The sequence below is a fragment of the Anser anser genome, assembly GCF_964211835.1.
Source record: "Anser anser genome assembly, chromosome: 4".
Lineage (NCBI taxonomy): Eukaryota > Metazoa > Chordata > Aves > Anseriformes > Anatidae > Anser > Anser anser.
Window position 1 is genome coordinate 34,395,040 of NC_139724.1, and position 23,218 is coordinate 34,418,257.

The 23,218-nt window shown below is 34.5% G+C and overlaps 1 protein-coding gene across 3 annotated transcripts in view; it reads left to right on the plus strand.

The window, feature by feature from the left end:
* The window catches only part of LRBA (LPS responsive beige-like anchor protein), a 397,026-nt gene that overhangs the window by 366,745 nt on the left and 7,063 nt on the right, over positions 1-23,218 (plus strand). For all 3 annotated transcript variants that reach the window (XM_083836333.1, XM_083836331.1, XM_083836332.1), the window contains 3 exons: positions 1,155-1,322; positions 18,451-18,552; positions 19,794-20,008. In XM_083836333.1, the coding sequence (XP_083692459.1) occupies positions 1,155-1,322; positions 18,451-18,552; positions 19,794-20,008 (485 nt within the window). The remainder of the gene's footprint in view (positions 1-1,154; positions 1,323-18,450; positions 18,553-19,793; positions 20,009-23,218) is intronic.

Sequence of the window (23,218 nt, forward strand, 5' to 3'; positions counted from 1 at the left end):
GCATCACATTCCCTTTTGTCATTGGATGCAGAATTTGGCCTAGCCCAAGTTACCTCAATGGGCCAAGCAGGCTCATACGAAGCATGTGTGGGTGTATCTTTTGTCCTTTCCCAACAAGATCTGCAATTGTCAGGCTTCAGCATATCCAGTGAGACGGATTTTAGTGCTCACACTCTCATTTCATAGAACCATAAACGCTGCTGACAGATCCAGAAACCAGTGAGGCCCCTGAAGTGTTTGCTGTGTAGGAGCCAGTCTCTGGCAAGTGATCTCTTTGTCTTCAGCCAGATTGCTGAAGACGGAGCTTTCCCCACCTGTTTGTTCTCCCTCTGGCAGGGTGGTCTGGCAGAGATCTCCAATGTCGACCTTACACATGTTCACCCTTCCACATGCAAATCCGCTTTACATGAGCATCCAAATTTACGTTTTTATCTGAAAATATTGTCCAGTTTAGTTAACGTTAAAGAGTAATTGTGATGTTCATGTGTATGTAGACTCCTGAAGGACACATTTTTAACTGCCTGAGATTTCCTTTCCTTTTAACGTTATATGTGCCTGACAAGGGCCAACATGTTTGTCCTATATGAATAGATAAGTGTCGTTATCTTTTTTTTTTTCTGCATTTGTCTTCAGAGATTTTGTGGATGTTACAGAATTTTTTAAAAGGGAAGGATGTTGGTTGAAATAAGTGTAAATTTTTTTAACTGAATCTCTTTTTTTTTCTGTTTAAGGATATGTTCAATAGCTGAATATGCTATAATTTGTAGGCAATTCTCATACTACCAATTTCTTATGGGTCCTAAATGTTCTGTAGCATCTTCTGCTTCCATTTCCCACATCATCATCATATTTGTATTTTTCCTGTCATTTTCTTGTAAACTTAACTTAAAGAAAAACCATGGCATGATCGGCCTTTGAATTAAATATGATCTTTATGGACTGAAGCCTTTTTTTTTTTTACAGCTTGTATATAGACTAATGCACTTTTAAAATGTTTCCATCAAGTTATGAAAAAGAGTACTACTATCCACTATAGTTTTTCTTTGAACCTATTTTTATACACAAAATATTTCTAAAACATTTTGTGATGTATATAATGTGCCTGGCAAAGCATTCAAGTGTCCTTTTAAAACAATGGATTTTATTTGTTTCAGGGAGACTGATACAAGTAATATTTGGCCACTGGGATGTTGTAACCTGTCTTGCTCGTTCTGAATCCTATATTGGAGGAAATTGTTATATTCTGTCAGGATCACGTGATGCAACACTGCTGCTTTGGTACTGGAATGGCAAAACTAACATCATTGGTGATAATCCAAGAGGTAAGCAAAACCTGTTTTATAAGGAAGTTGTCTGAAAATGACTTGGATGAACATCTTGTGAAACAAAGTTTTAGGAAAAGCTGATGTCAAAATACAGTGTTTCCTTTTTGTAGTTGTGGTCAGTTCTAGTTTAAAAAGTTGAGTATAAACAGTGCTTGTTTTGCAGCATGAGTAGAAATTTTTAAAGTTAAGCGATGCTGAACATTACAAATACATTCTTGGTCTTGTGACTCATTCAAATGGGGAGGAGTGGCTCTGGGAGGGAGAGAAAGGAACTAGTGTAATTCCTTTTCAATCTGGATAGATCTTTTTCTCTCCACGTGATGATTTCATGACAGACCTGCATTTGGATTGTTTAAAACAAACAAACAAATGATACATCACTCCAATGCAGACTGTATTCTATGCAACTGTAATCTGATGCTCATAGGTTCTCATAGTGGTATCTCAGCTATCAATAGAGCTATGCAAATACTGCATTTTAACTTAGACCGTGGTCATTGTAATGAGATGTGTAATGGCCTGAGCTGGATATTTAGGTGAAAGAAGGGGAGACACATGGGAAGGATTAAAGAAACAGGCAAAAACTTATTTCACACTTTGGTAGAGCGCTACGAGCCTAATCCTTGCTGTCATGTACTAGGCATTTTAATTGGTTCCAGTGCAAGCAACTAGGCTCAAACCATATAATCAAACTAATAAGTCAGAGTAATGCTGCTTCCACCTAATTCAGTTTAAATCGCTCCTCAACCAAATTCACTTCACACTTCCCAAAGATTTTGATCTCTTCCATCTTCCTCCATTTCCCAAGGAATCTCAAGTCTTTTTACTTAAGGAAATTCAGTCTTTTAACTCATCATTTCCTGTGGAAAATGATGAAACTACATGACTGTTCAATGTAACTGTGCCTGCATTATATACTAGACAAGGTAGAAAGTGATCTTGTAATTATGCCAGTTTTACTCCTTACAAAAAATCATTTCTGATTCCCAAAACAAAGAAGAAGGCAGACATATAGCTTGAGAAAAATCCTGAAAGAGACAGTTCACAGCTCACAGAGTTCAGGCTTTTTAGATGGTTGGTGAGAACTTACCTGTGTGAGTAGAGGGGGACATCATGGCCAAATAATGGTTCTGTTCTCCTTGTTCAGCCAAAAAGAAAATGGCCTGAATAGAAAGGGGTGAGAAGCAGTATATTCTGTCTTTCTTCAGAAGAGTGTTTTCTGCCATTCACTCAGTCTTCTCTGACTGGTAAGAACTTACCTTCTGTCTGCAAAAGACAAAATGGACATCTGGAGAACAAGAAGTACTGTTACATCTGGCATATACTGCAGTTACAACTAGCTTATGATTTCATATAATGTCAACAATATCCAGCATCCTCCAAGTTATTCAGTTTGGTAGTGTGTTTCATGCTCAGTCTATTACCCAACTGGATTTATTTGAATTTGGGAAAAGAAAAGAAAAAGAGAGGGAGATGGTTCAATTGACACTGCATCCTGTGAACTAGTCTGAAGAAGCACAATTGTTTAATATTGGAATGAATATCTGACTAACATGTAAATTGTTTGATGTTCGTTGTGCATTTGAGAACTATTCAAAAATTGCACAAGATTTCTGAATGACAAGGTTCTGGTCATGAAATTGCAGGAACTTCAGGCAGAGTATGTAAGCAATCTATCAGAATTATTCCTCCAACAGTCTGATTCAAGGGATGGGACCTTTTGAACAGGGCTAGCATAATTTTATGAGCATTGTTAAATAAATATGGCGTTGGTTGAGGAACAAAATCTCTGCACATACTTTATATGTGTGTATTTTGCAATCTGTCAATTTAAAGAAAATGCAAACTTTGCACTATTTTTGCAGAGCTTGTAAACCTGAAAACTCCCAAAAGTCTGTGAAAGGAACTTAAGACCTTGACAGATTAGTCAAATAAGCTTGTAAATCCTAAAGGGAAAGGCTGTCCTTTTGAGAAGAAAACTCGAGATACTCCTAGATGAAGGAGTGAACATCTGTAGGTGTCTCCTTACACTGTTTTCAAGGCTTGCAAGAACAGCCCATCTTCGCAATTTCTAGGCCTGTCCTGAGAAGTTCTTGTTGAGTACTTGCCACAGCATTTGAGACTTGCCTCTTTTGTGAACAAGGCTTTGAGGCTATGGGCTCCTTTATGACCTTGGCAGATCACATGCTGAGATTTTGTAGCTGGTAGTGTACGACTAGAGTAGGTCTGTATGTTTTGTTTTAATCCATTGACCATCTTCTCTAATGCAAATGTCTACGATACTAAAATTTTGCAGTTTTCAAAGTTAATCAAACTTTATGCTAGATTATTTTAACTACTGATGATTCTCTTTGTTTGTAATTCCTAGTCCTACTAAACTTGCACTTTAAGGGAGATACAATGGTTCCTATGAATAGTATTTTTTTATTTTTTATTTTTGGGATGTAGCATGCATGCCTGGAAAGCTTTGTAATGAATTGGAATCTCATGGCACTATACATTGGCCTAGAAGTGTATAGCAAAAGACAGTTTCTGCTTCAAAGAGATGGTAATCTGGGGATTTAATTTTTCCCAGAAATAGCTTTCTATAGGCGTCTCTGTTCAATCAAAATCAAATAATTTTTTTTTGAAAACGCAAATAAAAAGAGCTGTTTCTGCTTAGTTCTGATTTTGTCAGAAATGAAAGCACCAGTAGATTTGTTGGGATTTGAGCTCCGTTACTGCAACTGTATCTTTGATCCACTTGTGGGATACTATTTAACTTGTCTGATGTTGTTTCTTTGTGTTTGAAGCTTATGATTTTTTTTTACCTTGATGTATATTTTATTCATGCTTTAAATGATCTTTATTCATTGTAATTTTAGATACTCTCGGAGTTGATACTTTCATATTTTTTCTTTATTCAATTATCTCTAATTTCTATCTTAAAAATGACTTCACGGCAACAGGCATCTAAATAGCCATGATTGTAGCCAAATCATGAAGCTAGAGAGGTTTGAGCAAAATAATCTAAACCAGGAACATTTCTTTCCTTCTTTCATAGTTCCTGGTGCCTCTGATATATATCAGTCAGCAGACCAGTATGACCAAGTTACCCTAAATATTATCCCATTGGGCACCCACTAGTACAACCAGTTACATTTTATTTCAGTGCCTTTATCTGGGTTCATTACTTTAGGAAGCACTGAGCTCTTGATCTCTGGCTGCATGTATTCGTGTTTTAGAATGTTACTTAACTCAAGCTGACAAGCCAGGTGGGCTATGCCATACGTGATAAATAAGTGTTTTGTTTTATATTCTTTATCAAGGACAATTTTCTGGCCAACTGGACTGTATGGAAAATTCTTTACATTTTTGGTTTAACAGAAGAAATATGTTACTGAAATAGTCATTATTTACATTCTTTAATTTTTAACTTTTAAGCTGACCTCTTAAAGAAATGATACGCAGTCTCACCGTCTGCTTACTTTATATACCTCTCGATTGCATTGATCAATTTAAGCCAAATTTGATGAATTTAAATATCAAAGATACAAATTCCTACATGGGACACATCTGCTGGAAACTATTTTTATTCTTCACCAAACAGCTTGATTACATTTAGGTTAAGTCCTTTTTTCCTTCTTCTCAAATTAAAACCTGAAATTCAAAAAATACTCCACCATGCTCTTTGATCAAATGTAGGGTTTATTCTTTCTAAATAAATTGTTTTGGAAAATGTGGAAACATGGCAGTACTTCACTTCGGTGCACAGGCATTTTCTGTTGCAGAAATGTTTTTGTGGACAATTTCTGACCAAGCCTAGAAATAATTAAGAACAGAGCAAAGTATCTGAAATAGTTGTATCCTTTAGAAAAGCCCTGAGCCATGTTAAGTTCACATTAATTAGCATAATTTACTGTGGAGATGTGAAGTCACTTTGGATAGCATAAGGGCCTTTTATATTTCTCTGCTTGGCATGCGGCTGGCTTTGGGAGGTGGGGGAGGCAGGAGGGAGAGGATGCAAACCCTCCCCTTAGTACCCCTTGAAGCCCATGTGTGATCTCTGTCACAAGGTTGGCTTTTGCATATTTAGAGACTCAGATCTAATAGCACAGTACCACTTGGGGACGTGACATAATGTTTCAGGACTCATAACATTCCCGAATAAGGTGGTATTATGTGCAGAGGGTACTCAGAGAGGGCGGTGCACTTGCAGAAGCATGCGAGGTTTTGCACTTGGCCAGCCTAGTGCAATGGGATGGAGGGGAGGCGAGAAGTGGGGGGTGGCAGGGAGGGAAAAAGATGAGAGAATTCATTTGCATACAAATGGTCTGCATCACTTTCAGATCCTACTCTCTCTTTGAAGCTCAAGTGGCAACTCAGTGTTTGGACATTTCCTAGGTTGAGGGATTGCATTTTACTTTGTAATGACTGATACATAGGAAGCAGAGCTGACAGGAACTTTGGTCACTGTTTCCCCAGAGAAAGCTTTGGGAAAACTACATCAAAACCATTCTTGAGTGATGTTTGTCAACCTGCTAGTAAAAACTTTGGCAGATGTGTTTTGGGGCTTTACAGGCCCCAAACCCCTATCATTAGAAATCTTTTCCCAGTGTTCAGACTACTGTCCAGGTTCTTTTTGTTTGGTTGGTTGGTTTGTTTTATTTTATTTTGTTTCAGTTGAATTCTGTCACATATATTTATTCTTTGTGTAGAAAACAGATTCATTCTTTCTGTGCAACAACAACTTATTTGGATTACTATGACCCACAAATCTTTTCTTCCAGACTTAACTAACCCATTTTTTTCTGGCTTTTGCCATAAATCATGTTCCTCTAAACCTCTGATTCTTTTTTGTTGTTGTTGTTCCTCTTCTCTTCAATTGTCTGTCTTTCTCAAAGTAGACATTGCAGTTGAAGCCCTTCTAGTAATAAGTAGAAAAGAGTCAGTTTTCCACAGCACTACTTCTCACATCCGTGTGGGGTACCTGTTTGTTTCAAAACAGCACAACTGTTAATTCTTTAAAAGTTAATTCTTGTTTGAAGTGTTTGAGCCAATGTAAGTTTCAGTCTTCTCTGAAGAATCCCTAGCTACTCTTCCTCTGTGCAGTTTGACTGTGGAATCTTGTTTTTACTCTTCCCAAATTATATATATTTTTAGACAGTTTCTCCGATTTCTTAAATGCATTCAGAATTCTCATGTTGTCCTTGCAGCAACTCATGTCTGCAGATGTAATTTGCAGTCTTATTCTATGAAATCGGTCATTAATGAAAATGTTAAACATTGCACAGCCCAGGAATATTCATTGATATATTTACCATTTTGACAATGAATAGCTTTTGGAATACAACTTTCCAATTGGCCTTTTACCTGACCTATAGTACCATCTTCTAAACATGTGCTTCTCTATTTTCCATATGAAATTGCTCATGTGAAACTGCCAGAATCCTTACTAAAGTCAAAATACGTGGCATCTCCCTGAACACAAATCCGATTACTTGCCATTGCAGGAAAAAAAAATAGCTTAGACATGATTTTTTCATGACAAATCCAAATCAGCTGTTACTCTTCTCCTTGTTTTCCTCGAGGAAATTGTGTATGTTTATATATATAAATGTTCTGCCAGTATTTTTATTTTTCTAACTGAATTAAGCAGACAACTGTCTAATTTCTCACTTCTTCCTTTGCCTATTTCTTAAAGATAAACAACACAATATATATATATATATATATTATTTTTTTTAACTCTTCTTTTTTCTTTTTTTCAGAACCTTGCCCAGTCTCCCAGGTACAACTCTGGGATTATTTAGTTTCATTTTCAAGATATCCTCATATCACTATAATCAGGCCAATTGAGTTCCAAACATTTACCTCATTTTAGGTATTCTCTGAAATGAGACAACAGTTCTCATTGCTGCTTTTACTTATGTTCATTGTCTGACTGCAGCTCGCCTTCTCATTGAAGACTTTTATTGAGATACTTTGAAATGCCTGACATCATCTATTGATATTGCTTGCTTGCTGTTTACTGAATAATGGACCAACTTCTCATGAACATCCTAACATTCTTTTTGTGTTTACAGACTGACTGTTACTCCTGATGTCATTGCTAGTTGTACCTCATCTTTCCTTGGCTATCCCATTTTTGTCCTTGCTTGCTCGTACCGTATCTCTTAGAACAGTACACCTATTTTGATCTTTCTGCCTGACTTTTTCTTGGAGGACTTTTTTTCCTTTTCACTGGAGAACTTTCAGTTATGCCAGCTGGTGTCTTGTCTGTCTTACCCTTCTTTTACATTAGAGAAGTTCTTGCTAGTATCCATTTTATCTTTATCTTTGTTTTTTTTCTGTAGACTTACTTCCCATGAGATCTTACGGAGCAATGCTCTGTATATGTTGAAACTTTTCTTACCAAAATACTTTAAAAATTATCTTGTTGCCCTTGTTTTTTCACTTATAAAGCATCTTGAATGTTCTCGTATCTTTTTGTGTAAGCTCCTTTCACCATCAAGTTTTTGATCTGTTTTGCTTTATTTGTTATAATCTTATCTAGAAGGTCATCTCTAGTAATGTCTTATAAGTTAAAAATTGTCACCAAAAAAATTGCTACAGAGAATTTCTTGTAATACTTTACCAACAAATGTCTTACTAGCTGGAATATCCCATTTCCTCCGGCCTTCTTAGTGATTCCTCACCTCTGCACACTAGGTAGAGACCAATCAGAATAGTGAACGTCAATCTATCAATCAAATGTTTTCAAAGGTGTTTTTTTCGTTGCAATTGTCTTCTTTGGCTGCACTTTCTTGGTGTGCAGTGGTAAATTTAATAATCTTCATTTTGTTTATGCTTATCAAATGGTAAGCATTTTCACAGCTGAGGTGAAGATAAAGTGCTTTTCTGTTATTCTTGCACTATATCCATAGACTATGATGCGACTATTCTGTTGCTTTTAAAATTTCTACAGATTCGTTCATAATTATTTTAAAAACCAAAAATATATTTAATATAGAAATCTGTTTTGCCTAAAGATATTAAGGGTTAACCAATAAAAGTATCCGGTACTAATGAAATATAGAGACTCAGTGTATAACTGTATTACTACCACTAATACTAATGTGATCTCTTCTGAGTTATTGCATTGATCTTCCACACATATGTGAATAAAACAAATTATATTACCTCTTTTATGTTAGCCCATAAAACTAGAAAATGTTACTCTCTGTATGTACCACATTTGCATCATGAGGATTGTGGTGGTGCTTTCATTGCGTAGTTTTATATTTTTAGAGGATATTATATTCAGGTTCTCTGAAGTGTGTTAGAGAAATTAAATGCTTTTAGTAGTGTAGCTGTGTAGCAGGGCACATGTGGGATTGTAAGCATGTGATTTCATATTTAAAAAGAATTACTGGATTTAACAGAGATTTAATTGAGAGGATTCATTGAACACTTTTACTGTTGTTAACATGTAGCATATCTTTCTTAAATATAGATTTTAAAAATACATAATCTTTTCAATTCATAAAATACAGAATCTCCCAAAGGACTCAACATTTAATCACCAGTTTCCTGTCTTGCCAAAGAACAGTCTAGCTACTCTCTAAGCTACTTCTGAAAGAACCTTTTTTTTTTTACAGATACTTTTTTTGAAATGCTAAATCAGCATTTCAATTTCTGAAAGACTAGTTTTCAATTAACATGATTATTAAATGAAAGCTATGGTTTGGAGACTAAAGAATTCATTAGCTTAAATTGTATTAGTTATAGCAAAAGGAAAAAAACGGTATTTCAACTGCTATATACATTTTTCATTTTGAAAATTCAAACTTTTAATAAATGCTTGATAATTATTTTTTCTTGTGAACCATGCAGGTGATTTAAATTTTGAAAATATGTCTTGAAGGGCATCTCTGCATTGGTTGATATAGGAGTAATGTCATAGATAATAATTTCTGTGTACTCAGACACACTAATCCTATAAACTTGAATGCTATGAAGATTTACATATGTGCTTGCCTTTGCATACAGTGAAAAGTCACACAGATTGCAAGTAGTTCTGCCTGATGTTAACTCGGTAGCAAAAAAACCTCTTTACCTCCTTCCCCATCCTTATCCTCATCTTGAATTACACCTACATTTTGGTTCCCAAGTTTCTCCATCATACAGACCTTTGTTTTCAGTTTCAAAACCCATGTTAATAGAGAAGGTATTCCAAATTTTAAATAATGTTTATAGCATAAATATTTATTTAGAATTTAACTATTATTTCCTAAACAAAAACATTTTGGGAAGTAGTTTACATAACGTTGTCTTTTCTTAAAAAAAAAAAAAAAAAAAGTATTTGGGAAGTAGTTGTAAAAATTATACCTGTCAATTTTCCCTTTTGCATGTATCCTGCTAGCTAGTTTGGTTTCAAAATGTCCTTAAATAATTGCATTAGTTATAAATGAAAATTCTTCTATTAATATTGTTAATTTCTGTCAAACAGTGGTTCACTGTAATAGCTAAAAATCTGCAGAGCCTTCAAACATTAAAATATGCTTGGAACTGCGGCGGCTAGTAAGTCTATCAATGCCATTCACTGCAGTCAGTCTGTTAAGAAAAGAGAGTTCCTCTATGATAGTACAGCACTGAGAGTTTAAAAACAGTCTGCATGTGCTCATTTCTGTGTTCAACAGCACATTTACTTTTTGACCCATATGCATTATATTATTTTGTGTGTCCTCCTTCATAAAAATGCAGTAAATAATTCAATAATATTTTAACATTATTTAACTGCGGACATAACAAATATTCTTTGTTTCTCAAAAATGGCTGGACAAAGTCGCTTAATATTGTATGTAAAGCAAGAATCCTATAGCACCATCTGCTGGCATTGTGTTGAAAGCTGATCTTGGGACTGATTCTCTCCAAAGCACTGCCTAGTAAAATGTTTAAAATATATGGATTTTGACATATTTGGTGTAAAAAACATTTGGATTTCATTGTTAGTATATTTTTTCACCTTTTTATTAGCATTGTAATAAGAAAATACAATGTGAATTTAAGGTTAATGTATGTACTGAAATAGAAACATATCAGAAGTGTTTCGTTAAGCGTGGCTATAAAAAAGAAAGGAAATAAATTTTTTTTTTTTTAACTAGAATTTCAGCAAGTACAATGTTTACTTTTTCTATGCTTACAAGGTAAATTCAGTAAAACTTATTTCATAGGGAAGACCCACAAGGTATATAAAAATATCTGAAGTATGTTTTGAAAAGGGTAACAACCACTAAATATTCTACCAAACATTTGTTGTGCTGTTTGATGTTAGTTATGAAAGCCCCATGAAAGCTTAGTGGACAGAGGCCCTGATGCTGCAATTGGACCTGCAATTTCCCTGTGTCTTCACAGGGCACTGTTGTAGCCAGTGCAGCAAGCACTGGGACTATCAGCATGAACCTAGAACAGAGCCTTAAATTATACAGCTACAAAAGGCCACTGTCATTTTTTTTTTAAACTGTCACACATTGACACCTCAAAGAGATTGAGGCCTCATTCTTCCACATAGTCTATAAATCACATATAATTGATGGTTCTAGCCTCCAAATATTTAAACTGGAAAAAGAAGAGTTTTAACAGGTGGATGAATTGTGATATGTCTGGGAAGTTGCAGTAATACTGTATAAGCAATCTAATTGTGTATTTATATAATGCCAAGAAAGTAATTTTATAGATAGATATGAGGGCAAGGTCTTCATCAAGCAGAACTTGCAATTGCACTCTGTGATGGTTCAGCAAACCATTTTAACAGTTGTATGATTTGGTTCTGATGAATATGTAAATTTGTGTGCTGTAAATATTTATTTGTTCTGGCTAAAAGCATATCCTACACTATGTACAGCATCTGTATTATCCTTGTTTTCAACTGGAAAGGGAGAATGTGTTTCAAGATTTGACAATCAGAGTAAGTAATTGCAAATGATATAGTAAAGCAAGTTTTGAGGCACAATCCAGGCACAAGTGAAGGCAGTATGTATTCTGAGACTTGAAACAGAGGAAGAGTTTTGATGCTGCTTTTTTGGCAGTATCCAGCTTCAGGTGTCACTAAAACTATATGCATGAAATTCTCCAGAAGGATAAGGATATTTAGTGCTTCATGATGTAATGCAGACCTTCACGTTCCAGGAAAAACAATGCTATATTTACAACTTGTAACTAATAGTTGATGTGGTAAAAGGAATTATATTCATATGGTAAATGAATACAACCTTAATGTGCACCATATGCATAGTGGTCGGATGATGTACTAATATATCACATTTATTTACCTTGTTTGGTTTGGTTGCTGGGAAATATGAGCATTCAATTCTAAGTCTATACCAAATAAGAGAAAGCAGAGTAATGCAGAAGTAATAATTTATAGTCTAGGATATAATATTTTAGAATCTTCATGACCAACTTAAATGTTGTAGAAAAAAAAAAAGTATGGTCAGTACAATAATTCTGACTTGGACCAGAAATTAATTTGTAAGGGTTTCTGGGACTAATGTCTTTTAATGCTATCATCACACAAGTAAGGATTACTCCGCTGAGTAATACTGTAGGTAATTAGGATTATGGCCTGCTTCATTGAAAAACTATCTGTTTTGAAATAAATAATTTTAAAAAGACAACTAATGTATGTCTGCTCTGAACCTAGTGTTTTCAGTATTCCTAGTTACATCAATATGAAAAGGTGGTAGGGATCTATGTAGTTCAGTACACAAACAGTGCATTGGTTTCAAATCAACTTTAAGAAAGCAATCTAATATCTTAAGCACAGGCTTTTATACATGCTGTTATGGAACAGTATTATTTTGAAATGATACACTTTTCTTCTTTCAAACAAAAATTATTTTGATATATTTCAGTAGCAAAAATGAGATCATTGATAACTGCTCAACTGAATTGGAATCTCATACGAAGCCTTTAATCTCAAATTATTTTTCATCAAAGTTTGAAATACTGTATACATTTCAAACTAGCAGTCAGTTTCAGCATATGGTGAGATATCTTTTCTCTTACAACTATTCTGCAGTAGGCACTATTTCACTGTAAAATAATTGCTTATTTTTTCCTCCTTATCTGTTTTATTTTGTTTAATTTCTATTCTGTTCTATTCTATTCTATTCTATTCTATTCTATTCTATTCTATTCTATTCTATTCTATTCTATTCTATTCTATTCTATTCTATTCTATTCTATTCTATTCTATTCTATTCTTCTAGTTTATTGGACTCAGTAGGTAATCAAATAGTTATAAATATAAACCACACGATATAAACATGAAGAAAAACAGATTTTTAAGGATGAACAAACAAATAAAAAAAAGCCCCTTCATAAAGCTGTTTTAGAGCATTCTCAAACAAAAATGACAGTATTTTAAAACTTCAAAGCTGATATTTAAGTAGCAGTTTATGAAGTTGGGATTGTGCAAATATTAAAATATTAGCGTAGACTGACCCTGAATATTCACCTGCAGATACTTTCAGGGGGCTTCGAAAAGGTCTGTATGGAGCTGGGGGTGCTGCTGAATGACTTCCAGCAGATGAATCCGTAGGAAGAGTGAACTGGTTACAGAAAGCTTTGTTTTGCACACAGTGTAGGAATGGAGAGGCTGGGGATTACTGACTTTTTGAAATCTGAATTGGTGTATTCAATTCACAAAGGCCTTTTAGATAATTTTCTTCACTATGTTTATTTTGTAGACATAGTGAACCTGTTCTCTTGATAAAATGTGTGTGAAGACTTCTCATATTAGTACTGAATAAGTATTAGTAACTTTTGTACAATATGACAATATATACAGTAAGCCCTCCCTGTGTTATATTCACTGAAACGAATTCTACAAGATAAACTTAACATTTTTCTCTTTACTGAACAACACTATAGCATAGGGTTTATACTTTTTATGACTTTGGATTCAATATCAGGATAGAATGATATGTTATTCAAATATATCGTTCCTTTCATCAGGAAATGTATGGTTGAAAATGATTTTTTGCAAAAACAAAACTTGCATCTAGGCATAAGGTTGTATTTTTTGTTGTAAAAAGTTTGAACGGATGGGAAGGAGTTAGAGAAAAAAAAATTGAAGGAATGAGAGGAAATGCTGATGAATGTCATGAGGAACAGGAAAACAGTAAAGCTCCCATATAATATGAAAAAAAAAAAGTTAAAAATCCAAATCGCAAAGGAAAGATTTGAAACTGAAGTTTTAGGAATACTTGAAAAATAGTGTCAGATATTTCCAAAATATTTGAAATATTCATAAATATTTTAAATATTCAGAAATATCACTTTAGTAAGATCTCACATCCATCAAAAAGCTAGCCTTTCTGTAGCAGTGAAATGTTTTTTAACCAGTTGGTTGTTATTTAGGTGTTTACTGTGTGTGACTTATAAATAGTTTTAATACAGAGAGTTCTATAATATTTGATAGTCATCACTGATGTAATTTGATAGTATAATTACTGATGTAATTAAACTCTGAAACTCGCAATATAATTAACACAGAAGCCTAGCAGCAAAGTAGTTTTCTTGATTTCCTTACGTTTAACTGAAAGCTCTTGTGTCCAAATGTCATATATTCTGTAAGTACATTTTTACTTCTCAAATCTATTTCAAACTTTTTGTTTTCCTCAATTTTTGTCATGAAACAATTTCCAAAAATGCAGTATTTATAAAATGCCTTTTGAAGTCTCTTCTTTCATATGTAATTTGGTTTGATTGACATATCCTACTGAGAAAGTATTCAATCATTTGTTTTAGCAAGAAGTAGGTAAAAAGGTAGTTTGGTTAACTGAAGCTTCATTTAATTAGGATTTTATATTGACATAAAATCACTTAATTAATTTGCCATTTAAAAGTGCCCTACAGCCTCTACAATCATGGGATAATAATTTAGAAATTACTGTTTGGCTGTCTGTGACTTATCATAATTAACTGTCTTCTCAGCATTAAACATAAAAAAGAGCATAGTCAAATATTTTATATTTTATTGTATAGCATAATACTATCTCACCAAAAACAGTAGGAGAAGTATCTCGTGTATTTTATTGTGAGATAAGTTTTTTGGTCAACCTCTAGTTTGATCTACCTTTCTTTCTTTCTTTCTTTTTCTTTCTTTCTTTCTTTCTTTCTTTCTTTCTTTCTTTCTGGAAACGTTTTTCTTTGGATGAGTTACTATATTTGGCTCAGCTCTTACAGTTTAGTACTGAACACATAGAAAGTTGTCTTTGTAAGAATCTGCTGAAGGATTTAAAATGTCATGAATCAGTTTTCTTTTGTAGCATCACCAAAGCTGAAAAAATAGTGGAAAAAGACCCAGCAAAACAAAACAATTTCTTGTTGCTCAGTAATGCATTTCTGCTTCTGGATGTCATTAAACTAGAAGAAAGTTTTGATTTTGCTATAATCCCACTGTTCTTTAAACATAGTTTGTAAATGCTTAACTTTTTTTTTTTTTTTTTTACACTGAAATATCACTATAAGCTGACATGATATCATATGATGTTCTTTTATCTTCTGAAGCTTGAGTTTTATGACTTAAAATGTACTTTAATCACTTAAGGAAGAGTGGTTTTCTATGGGAAAACAGCTTTGCAGAAATTATTTATTGAAATGTAGGAGAGTCCTTTTGAAATAATTTGAATGGTTACTGTAAAGGTAAAGTATTCTGTCCATTACTGGGAAATAACTTTATGTGTACTTCCTATGACTTAAATAAATCATTGATGACATTTGCTGCAATGCGAATGTGGCATTAAGATTCTTGCAGCATTCAACTGCAAGTAGCAATTCAGCAACGGTATAGATTAAGGATATTATTATATACTATGCTGAGAAAAGCACATCTGTAAAACTGTTGTGTCTTGGTTATTAGTGCTAGGATTTGAACTATCTTTAATCTCATTTGACTTGTTCATCTTCCTTAAGGATCTCCATAAAGATGCACTGAGTATTCTTTTCAGTCCTTAGTTAGGGTTTGCATCACTGGTCGTAAACCTGCTTAACGGACAAAGACTCTTTTCCCTTTGAAGTCACTTCCCCAGCTTTTCAAAAGGTCTGCAAGCTGGTTCCCTAAAACAATTTAGAAAAGTTTGAAGTGGTGCCCCTTAAACCAGCAACAAAATAAAATTTTCTCTTTGCATTATTGAAAACCATGACAATCTTCTGAAGCAATAACAGTTTAAAAGCTTTTAAAGAAATCTGTTCTGCTCTACAACCAGCTTTTAAGTTGACCCCATTATTTGGAAAATCAGAGGCTTGGAAACCCCTAAATACTTAACATTCTTATCAAAGGAGTCAGCCTGACTTTTCACAGGACTCCTGTTTTACAGTATTATTCAGGTCCTAATTTCTTTAAAGATATTGTTGAGATTTCTTGTATTTCTGTTTTATATTAAAGTATTTCTTAAATGTAGTTCAGTAAACAGCTGATATAATTTATGAAATGTTGATCCTGCCACCTTAGATTTGTACTCTTTTATGTTTGAAGCCAAGTCCAAATTCTAAAAAGACTGAGGGTGTTACTTATTAACTTTACTTTTCTGTGGACTGTGATAAATATATATGCTCAATTTCTACTTTTTAAAAATCTTATCTCCTACATTTTATGCTTATTTTTACTGACAGCCTAACACAGGTAAAGCCTACAGTAATGAAGTTGCTGTAAGCAATAAGTTTACTGTAAGGATTTTGTTCATCTGCACCTCCTAACATTTCATTCAGGCATTGCTTCTAACAAGTCCTTCAAACTCCAACATCTTATATTCATTACCTCCACTACAAAATTGTACATTTAAAACTTCTCTGATATCAAAAGTTTTAAAACAAGAATTTTTCATTAACATATGTAGTATATAATTAGATTAATTCCTTGCTGATTGGTGCAAGTATGTGTTAAATGCAATTTCTGAATGCAAAATAAAGTAAAACACAGAATGCTAACATTTTGCTAATGTAGGTAGCTCAATTAAAAGAAACTACACTAACAGAAGGTTTAAATGCGTAAAGCTCCCTCCTGTCTTAGGTCTTTGGGACAACAGGGAGAAAGAACTCGGTTAAAGAAGTTGAATTGTTACAGTAATGGCTATTATTACATTTTTTCCCCAAAAGCTGCAAATTTGTGGATTGTCTACTCAGTGTTTTTTTATGAATCTTCTAGGGTGCCTGTCTCATGTTTAGGTGAGGAAAGTTCAATAAAGAAAACTTTCTCAAAAAGGTTTGTGCGCATTTGTAGAATCAGTCACCTGAGCAGTACCTAGAGGTCATTAAGTCTACCCTTATGCTTCTAATTTGTTGGGAGTTTTTCCTTTGCTTCTGAACTGTCTGCCATACTTCCTGGGTTTGAGTGTGTTTTGCAAAACATTATATGAAACAAAAGCAATAGCTTTTAATGATTATTTATTAAGAGATTAGGGACATTTAAGTGAGTTGCTCCAAAGCATTTTCAGACTTACAATGCTGATAACATACATATATGTGTGTGTGTATTCATATACTATTTAGCGTGCATATATATATCTAAGAAGAAACAGATTTATTTACTTTTCAAAAGTTTGTATTTTAGATATAAATTATAAAAGTGACTGGAGAATAAATAAGATTTAGAAAGGTCAAAATCCTTGATTTGGTACTTGGTCATAGATTACGACCTTTTCTAAAAAGCAATTTGAATGTGGCAGCTGCATGGACACTCTGGGAATTGTTGCAAATGGTCTGACTAACAATGTAAACTACTGAGAATAGCTGAGGCTTTATATATGCATGCCCAAATCTATGCTGCTTTCCACAGATCTCTCTCACTGTACACAAGCAGTCTGAATAGCTACCTGTTTTAATATTTTGCATAATTTCCAAGACACAGAACCACTATTTCTAGTACTGCTAAAGCTCTACATGGACAAATTAATGACATTGTGCTCTTTTTATCTTTTCAGAAGTTATAACCTCAAATATAATTTGAGTGTTCCTGAGTCAGTAGCAAATGGAGTCAGTTGGCACTATTATTTCTCTCTGCCTTTGCAAAACCATCACCTGTTCTTGAAATAATTTAAAAAAAAAAAAAAAAAGTTTGATTTTACTACTACCTCACTGTCTTTTTGGCATCTCACAGAAGTCATATCATCATTTATTGTGAAGTGAAAGTATTTCTTGCAGCTTAAATACTGGTCTAATCCTTTTTGAAACTACATGACAACATTGCCAAAGATACATTCTTTTAAGTTTGTATGCTTCATGAAATCCTATGAAAAAAATAATTATACAGTAATACAAGAATAACATGTGCTTTCTGTGAAATGCTAGCATTCTAAATGAAGGTGGTGCAGACAGTGACCTGTGAGTGAAAGTATACAATTATTTAAAGAGCTTTATAGCATTTCCTTACCCTTTTTGTGTCTTTGTATTCTGGAGAATACGAAATTTTATTCATTCAAATCTGCCATTTATACAATTTCTTTTTCCTTCTGGAATCAGTGTATGTTTGATTACAAAGAGAATCTTGGAAAAAGAGTTTTGTGTGCTTGTTCTTGTTGCAGGGAACTATCTAATAGGACCAGTGGTAATCGGAAATTCATACTGAGTGTGTTTCAAGCCCCACATTTTACAAGGAACTCAGACATCAGGCTGAAGTTTCAACACTGTTGCTAGATTAAAATAAAACTGCCCAGTGCATGTTTTTCTTCATCTTGGGGCATTTTAGGTGCCTCATCTCAATACTTGTCATAGTGATGCCTGTCTTTACTTATTAGTGCTATAAGAAGATTTTGTAATTGAATTAGGTCTCTTTCTCCACAACAAAGGTAGAGGAGGAGATGGAGGGCGGGAAGGGAAAATGCAAGTATGTGTGCTCCAACTTGTGCTGTTTTTTACTCCACACCTGACTTTCATATGAATGTGCATTAGTAAAAGCAGAAGCTGAGCTCCTGTAGCGTATTTCTGCCATACTACATAGATATGAGTACAAAACAAGCAAATGCGAACAGCGGCATAGAAGTGATTTGTAGGGAACGTGAACTCCACGGACAAGGAAACTGAAGATGCTTCAGTGATTGGAAGTGGTGATTTTGGAAACAGATTGTAACCAAGGATCGCTTTTATTGTCTTTTCATTGAAGGTGATATTGCAACTCCTCGAGCTATTTTGACAGGACACGACTATGAGATCACCTGTGCTACCATTTGTGCTGAACTTGGTTTGGTAATAAGTGGTTCAAAAGGTAAGGAAGCTGTTGTCATTTCTTCCTGTTCATAAAGCTGTAGTCCTAATGCAAAAAGGAATATAGTCTAAAGTGACAGAATTTATTAACTTTACAGTGGTTTTATTTTTAACCTTGTTTACAGAAGGTTATTTTTAACCTTGCTACAGAATTCAAATGAATTTGAAACCTCTTTTTAAACATAGTAAAACTGAGTGGTTTTTTTTCAGACATCTACAAGAAGAGGCAACCACATCAGTTTCCCTGTTCTAGTGTACTGATTATAATTTCTTTTTGTTTGCTTATCCAGTGTAATTGCGTATAGCATACAGTTGGATCTAGCTCTTGACTGCCAGGAAGGTGAAAAATGTATTACTGCTGTTGACTTTCTTTTCCTTACGGATAACTTCTCATAAAGGAAAGCAAGAATTAGTTTCAGGAGAAAGTGAATGTGCTGTCTTGTTTGTTTGATGAAGGGTGTATATATAAACTCCCAACTAAAATTTGTAGTAATTCTGCTCAAGCTCTCATTTTTAAACTGGGAATTTCTTAGAACTAGGATCTCTCTGTTTTAGTGTTTCCAAAGTATCTACTCTGAAACCCCTTTTCAAATAAGTTGGGTGTACTTAATGTATGCACCTGTATGTGTTTCTGTTTTATGCATGTGAACACTTGTGGCTTACATGCAAATCAATTATTTGTCTGAATATGTTAACAAGCAAATACTTAATGAATCATACATGGGTTAAAAATCTTAATATGAGAAAATGCTCTTTTAGAGTGCACACATATGTAAATTCATTACACTTACCTCTGTGTCTTGTTATATTATGTATATTTTGATAATCTCATGTAAGGATTCAGTACATTTATTTTTATGCTCTCAGAATTAACTACTACCAATTCTAAAAGGAAATCCACAAAATAAAATCTCCGTTAGGTCTCTAACTAGGTTTGCTAAGTGTTCTAAAATACCTTAACACAAAACTCTTAAAGCATCAGCTGTTCATTTTACTCTGTCACCCTTAAATTCAGAGACTTTCCACTTAAACATGGTAAAAATCATTACAATGTATTATAATAGCAATGTATTACAATGTATTATAATAGCAATTACTTACATAGAATCCATTGCTAATTATTTAATATATAATTATAATTTATTATAATATATATATTATATAATATATATAATAGTAATATATTTGTATCTTTAAATGAGGATGTGAATGAATATCTAGAGTTTTTATTCTGTCTCATAGAAGGACCATGTCTCATACATTCTATGAATGGAGATCTGCTGAGGACATTAGAAGGTCCTGAAACATTAGAAGGTCCTGAAAATTGCCTGAGACCAAAACTTATTCAAGCTTCAAGAGAAGGCCAATGTGTAATATATTATGAAAATGGCCTCTTCTGTGTATTCAGTGTGAATGGGAGACTTCAAGCCACTATGGAAACAGATGACAAGATCAAGGTGAGTGTACTCAAATGTGTGCAAAGGACTGTCAGTTCTCGTATCAGGAGAAGCTCTCAGTTCTAGAGTTGTGTGGAGCTGCTTTCCATAGCCAGGCCATAGAAGTATTATTTTTATTTTAGAATAATTCTGTTCATATAGTAAGAAACATCCTGTAGGCATTTCCTTGAACAGAAGAATACAAATATTACTAATTGCTGATCAGAAGTCAGGCTATTTCTTTACTTTTGAGTCTAAAAGGAGGAGGTTGTTGGACGTGTTATTTTGGAAGTTGCCCTTTTTTGGCATCTCTGTCTACATTCCTTCATATTAGCTTGAGATAGCACGTGTTGTGCTGAGCTACAGGAAGTTTATAGGCACATGTCTATATTTCAACTCTTTAGCTCTTAAAAGTGTCTTTAGCATTTGCTGACCAGGCAGCTAGTTTCCACGTCTTCAGCTGCAAGAGACATGGAGCAAGTCCAAAACTATGCAGAAGGTATTTTAAGCTTATGGATTTATGGAAATTATTTGGTAATACAAAATGCAGATCTTTTGACAGTTCCTATGAAATAGTACCTATGAAGCAGAGCAGAACCTGGCAGCTATGCTGCAGTGAAGCAGAAATGTCAAAAGAATCCTTTCCTCGAAACAAAAATATTCCCACTTCGAATGAGGACAAAAGGGAATGGAAGAGAAGAGAAGGGAAGAAAATGAACCAGCATTACCACAATGAAAATGAAAAAGGAAATTTCATTTTGAAAGGAAAAAGAAACTAAAAAGAAAATGAACAAGCATTATCAAATCTAGTAGAAAGTTACAGAATGCAACAAAAACATCAAGTGAGACCACATTGCTCAGTCAGCATTCAGGCTACCTGAGTTACCTGAAATTATGGTCTGTATGCTAGTTGTTGTGGTATGAGGGACACTGAATAAGAGAATGGTTGAGGTTGGAAGGGACCTCTGGTCCAATTCCCCTGCTCTAGTAGGGCCACCTAGAACAGATTGCCCAAGACCTTGTCCAGGTAGCTTTTGAGTATCTCCAAAGACTGATATTCCACAGCCTGTCTGGGCAACCTGTGCCAGCGCGCAGTCACCCTCACAGTAAAAAAAAGTCAGTCAAACATCAGTCAAAGGGCACTTCTGCTGTTGTAGTAGTACTACGCCTCTAAGCTGACTTACCAAAATCTGATGTAAGAACCTAGCAAGTCAGCTGCTGATATTTCCAGTCTTGTCCTGAGTTGAAAACTCTCAAAGGCTTCTCCTTTTTTTGGATTAGTTGTTTCAGGAAGAAAATTCCACTTTGTCCTCATGCTCTTTCTACAGAATTGTAGATTTTTTTTCATATGTTGGGCAAAGTTGTGAGCATTTTTAAATTTGCATCTGTTCTCGACTCTGATCATATTATTAAGATGTAAGAACATGCCAATATATTTGAAAGAATTTTAGTTTTCATTATTTCCATTTTATAACTTAAAGAGTAAACGCACCATTACCACTGAATTCTCCAGTGTAGTTCACTGTATTCCACTTACAACCTTCTAAAACACCGTTGTGTGCTATATTCTATTAATCCAACATCCTTGTGTTTTTCCAAATTTCAGGTGCACTGGTGGTAGAACATGCTGAAATTACTCTCTGTGTAGGTCTCTTTTCCATAATGAGAGTGCTGTTCTGCAGTAGATGAGAGGGCATACAATCTTTGAATGCTATTGCAGCCGCAAGTGCAGATGTGAGGCTGGGGAAATAAAGTAGGAAAGTGTATATTTCTGTCCCAGGCCATTTTTCCAAATTAATGTAAATTCTTGCTTCAATTTGTAATCTTTCTTAATTTCTCTGAATTGCACCTTTAGCTGTCCTTGTACAACTGCTTTTGATATTTTCAGCCTACCTTTCAGCCCAGTTCTTTCCATAAAACACATACATATTGCAGTGTTTTCTCTTTTTATAATAATAACGTTGATGATCTGTCACTTTCAGTTGTGATTATGTTGTCAGCCAGGAAAGCAAATCTGTAAAATATCTCAAAATCCCTTGCTGGCTAAAACAATTTCTGTAGTGTTTCAGTCAGTACCCACAGCTTTGGGAATTTTGCTGGAGGCAATGGAAGTTCCGCTCTCTGTTGGCCAGAGTTACATATGTACAGGGGGTTGTTTTTGTTTTGTTTTGTTTTGTTTTCCCTCTCTCCCAGTGGTCCCAGTTGGGCTTTATGCTTAAACAAGCTACAACCCTTTTTTCCCAGTGCTTCTGCACTATATCATGTTAGAAGGCAAGTGGCAACTGCGTAATTAAAGTAGGGGCATTTAAAATGAAAAGTATATACCCACAGGCTGTGCAGACAAACACTTTCCATTCCTTTTTGCTCTGGAAGAATAGACAAGGGAAGGAAAAGGTCAGAAGTGTAGAAATCTGTAACATAAAATTCTCATTAATATTTGCCTATGTCATTATGGACTTGCATTTCAGAACATTATTGACAAAACTAGCAGTTTTCAATAATGATGTTTGGAGCAACATTCTAATTTTCTTTCTCATAGTCCTGTGTTAGAAAACTGCTAGAAAAATTTCAGACACTCTGGGGAAATTCAGAATCTAATCAATGCCTTCCACCTGTTTTTGTTTTACATACTGTATTGCTCAGTGGAGCTTAGGCATATCGCAGTACGTCTACCATGTAATGTTTAGATATCTTAATGAATAACTTAATTCTAAATAGTCTGCTTGTTCTAAGAAGTAAAGTTATTTTACCCTAAACAAAGGCTGTATGCTGTTTCACCCAGAGGAACCAATTTATTTTCCTTCCCTGAGTCTGTTTTGAAATGTGGAAGTGCCCACAAGACTCCTGCTGCTGTAAGCCAGGGCTGTCACAGTGTCAGTTCTGCCTTTTTACGAAGTACTGCCTTTCAAAAAATCTGAGATGTTAAAGGATTTGTGCAAAGTTTCGAGACTTTCCAAGGAAACACAAGTCAGAAATGCAGCTTTTAGAGCATTGCTGAAATTGTGTTCTTTGGGGATTATTTGAGAGTCTGAACCTCATGTTGTGAGAGCGATTAGTTGCAGAGTTGTTTCACTTTCATACCTAGCAGAACCACAGATAAACCACACTGGGGAAAAGCAGAACAGTAAAATTGATTCATGTCTTCTTCTATACCAGTTTGAGTACTTGGGAGTAAAAGCATCCTTTCTTTTGTTAAATCTTGAAGGGCATGTCATGAAACTGAAATGTTGA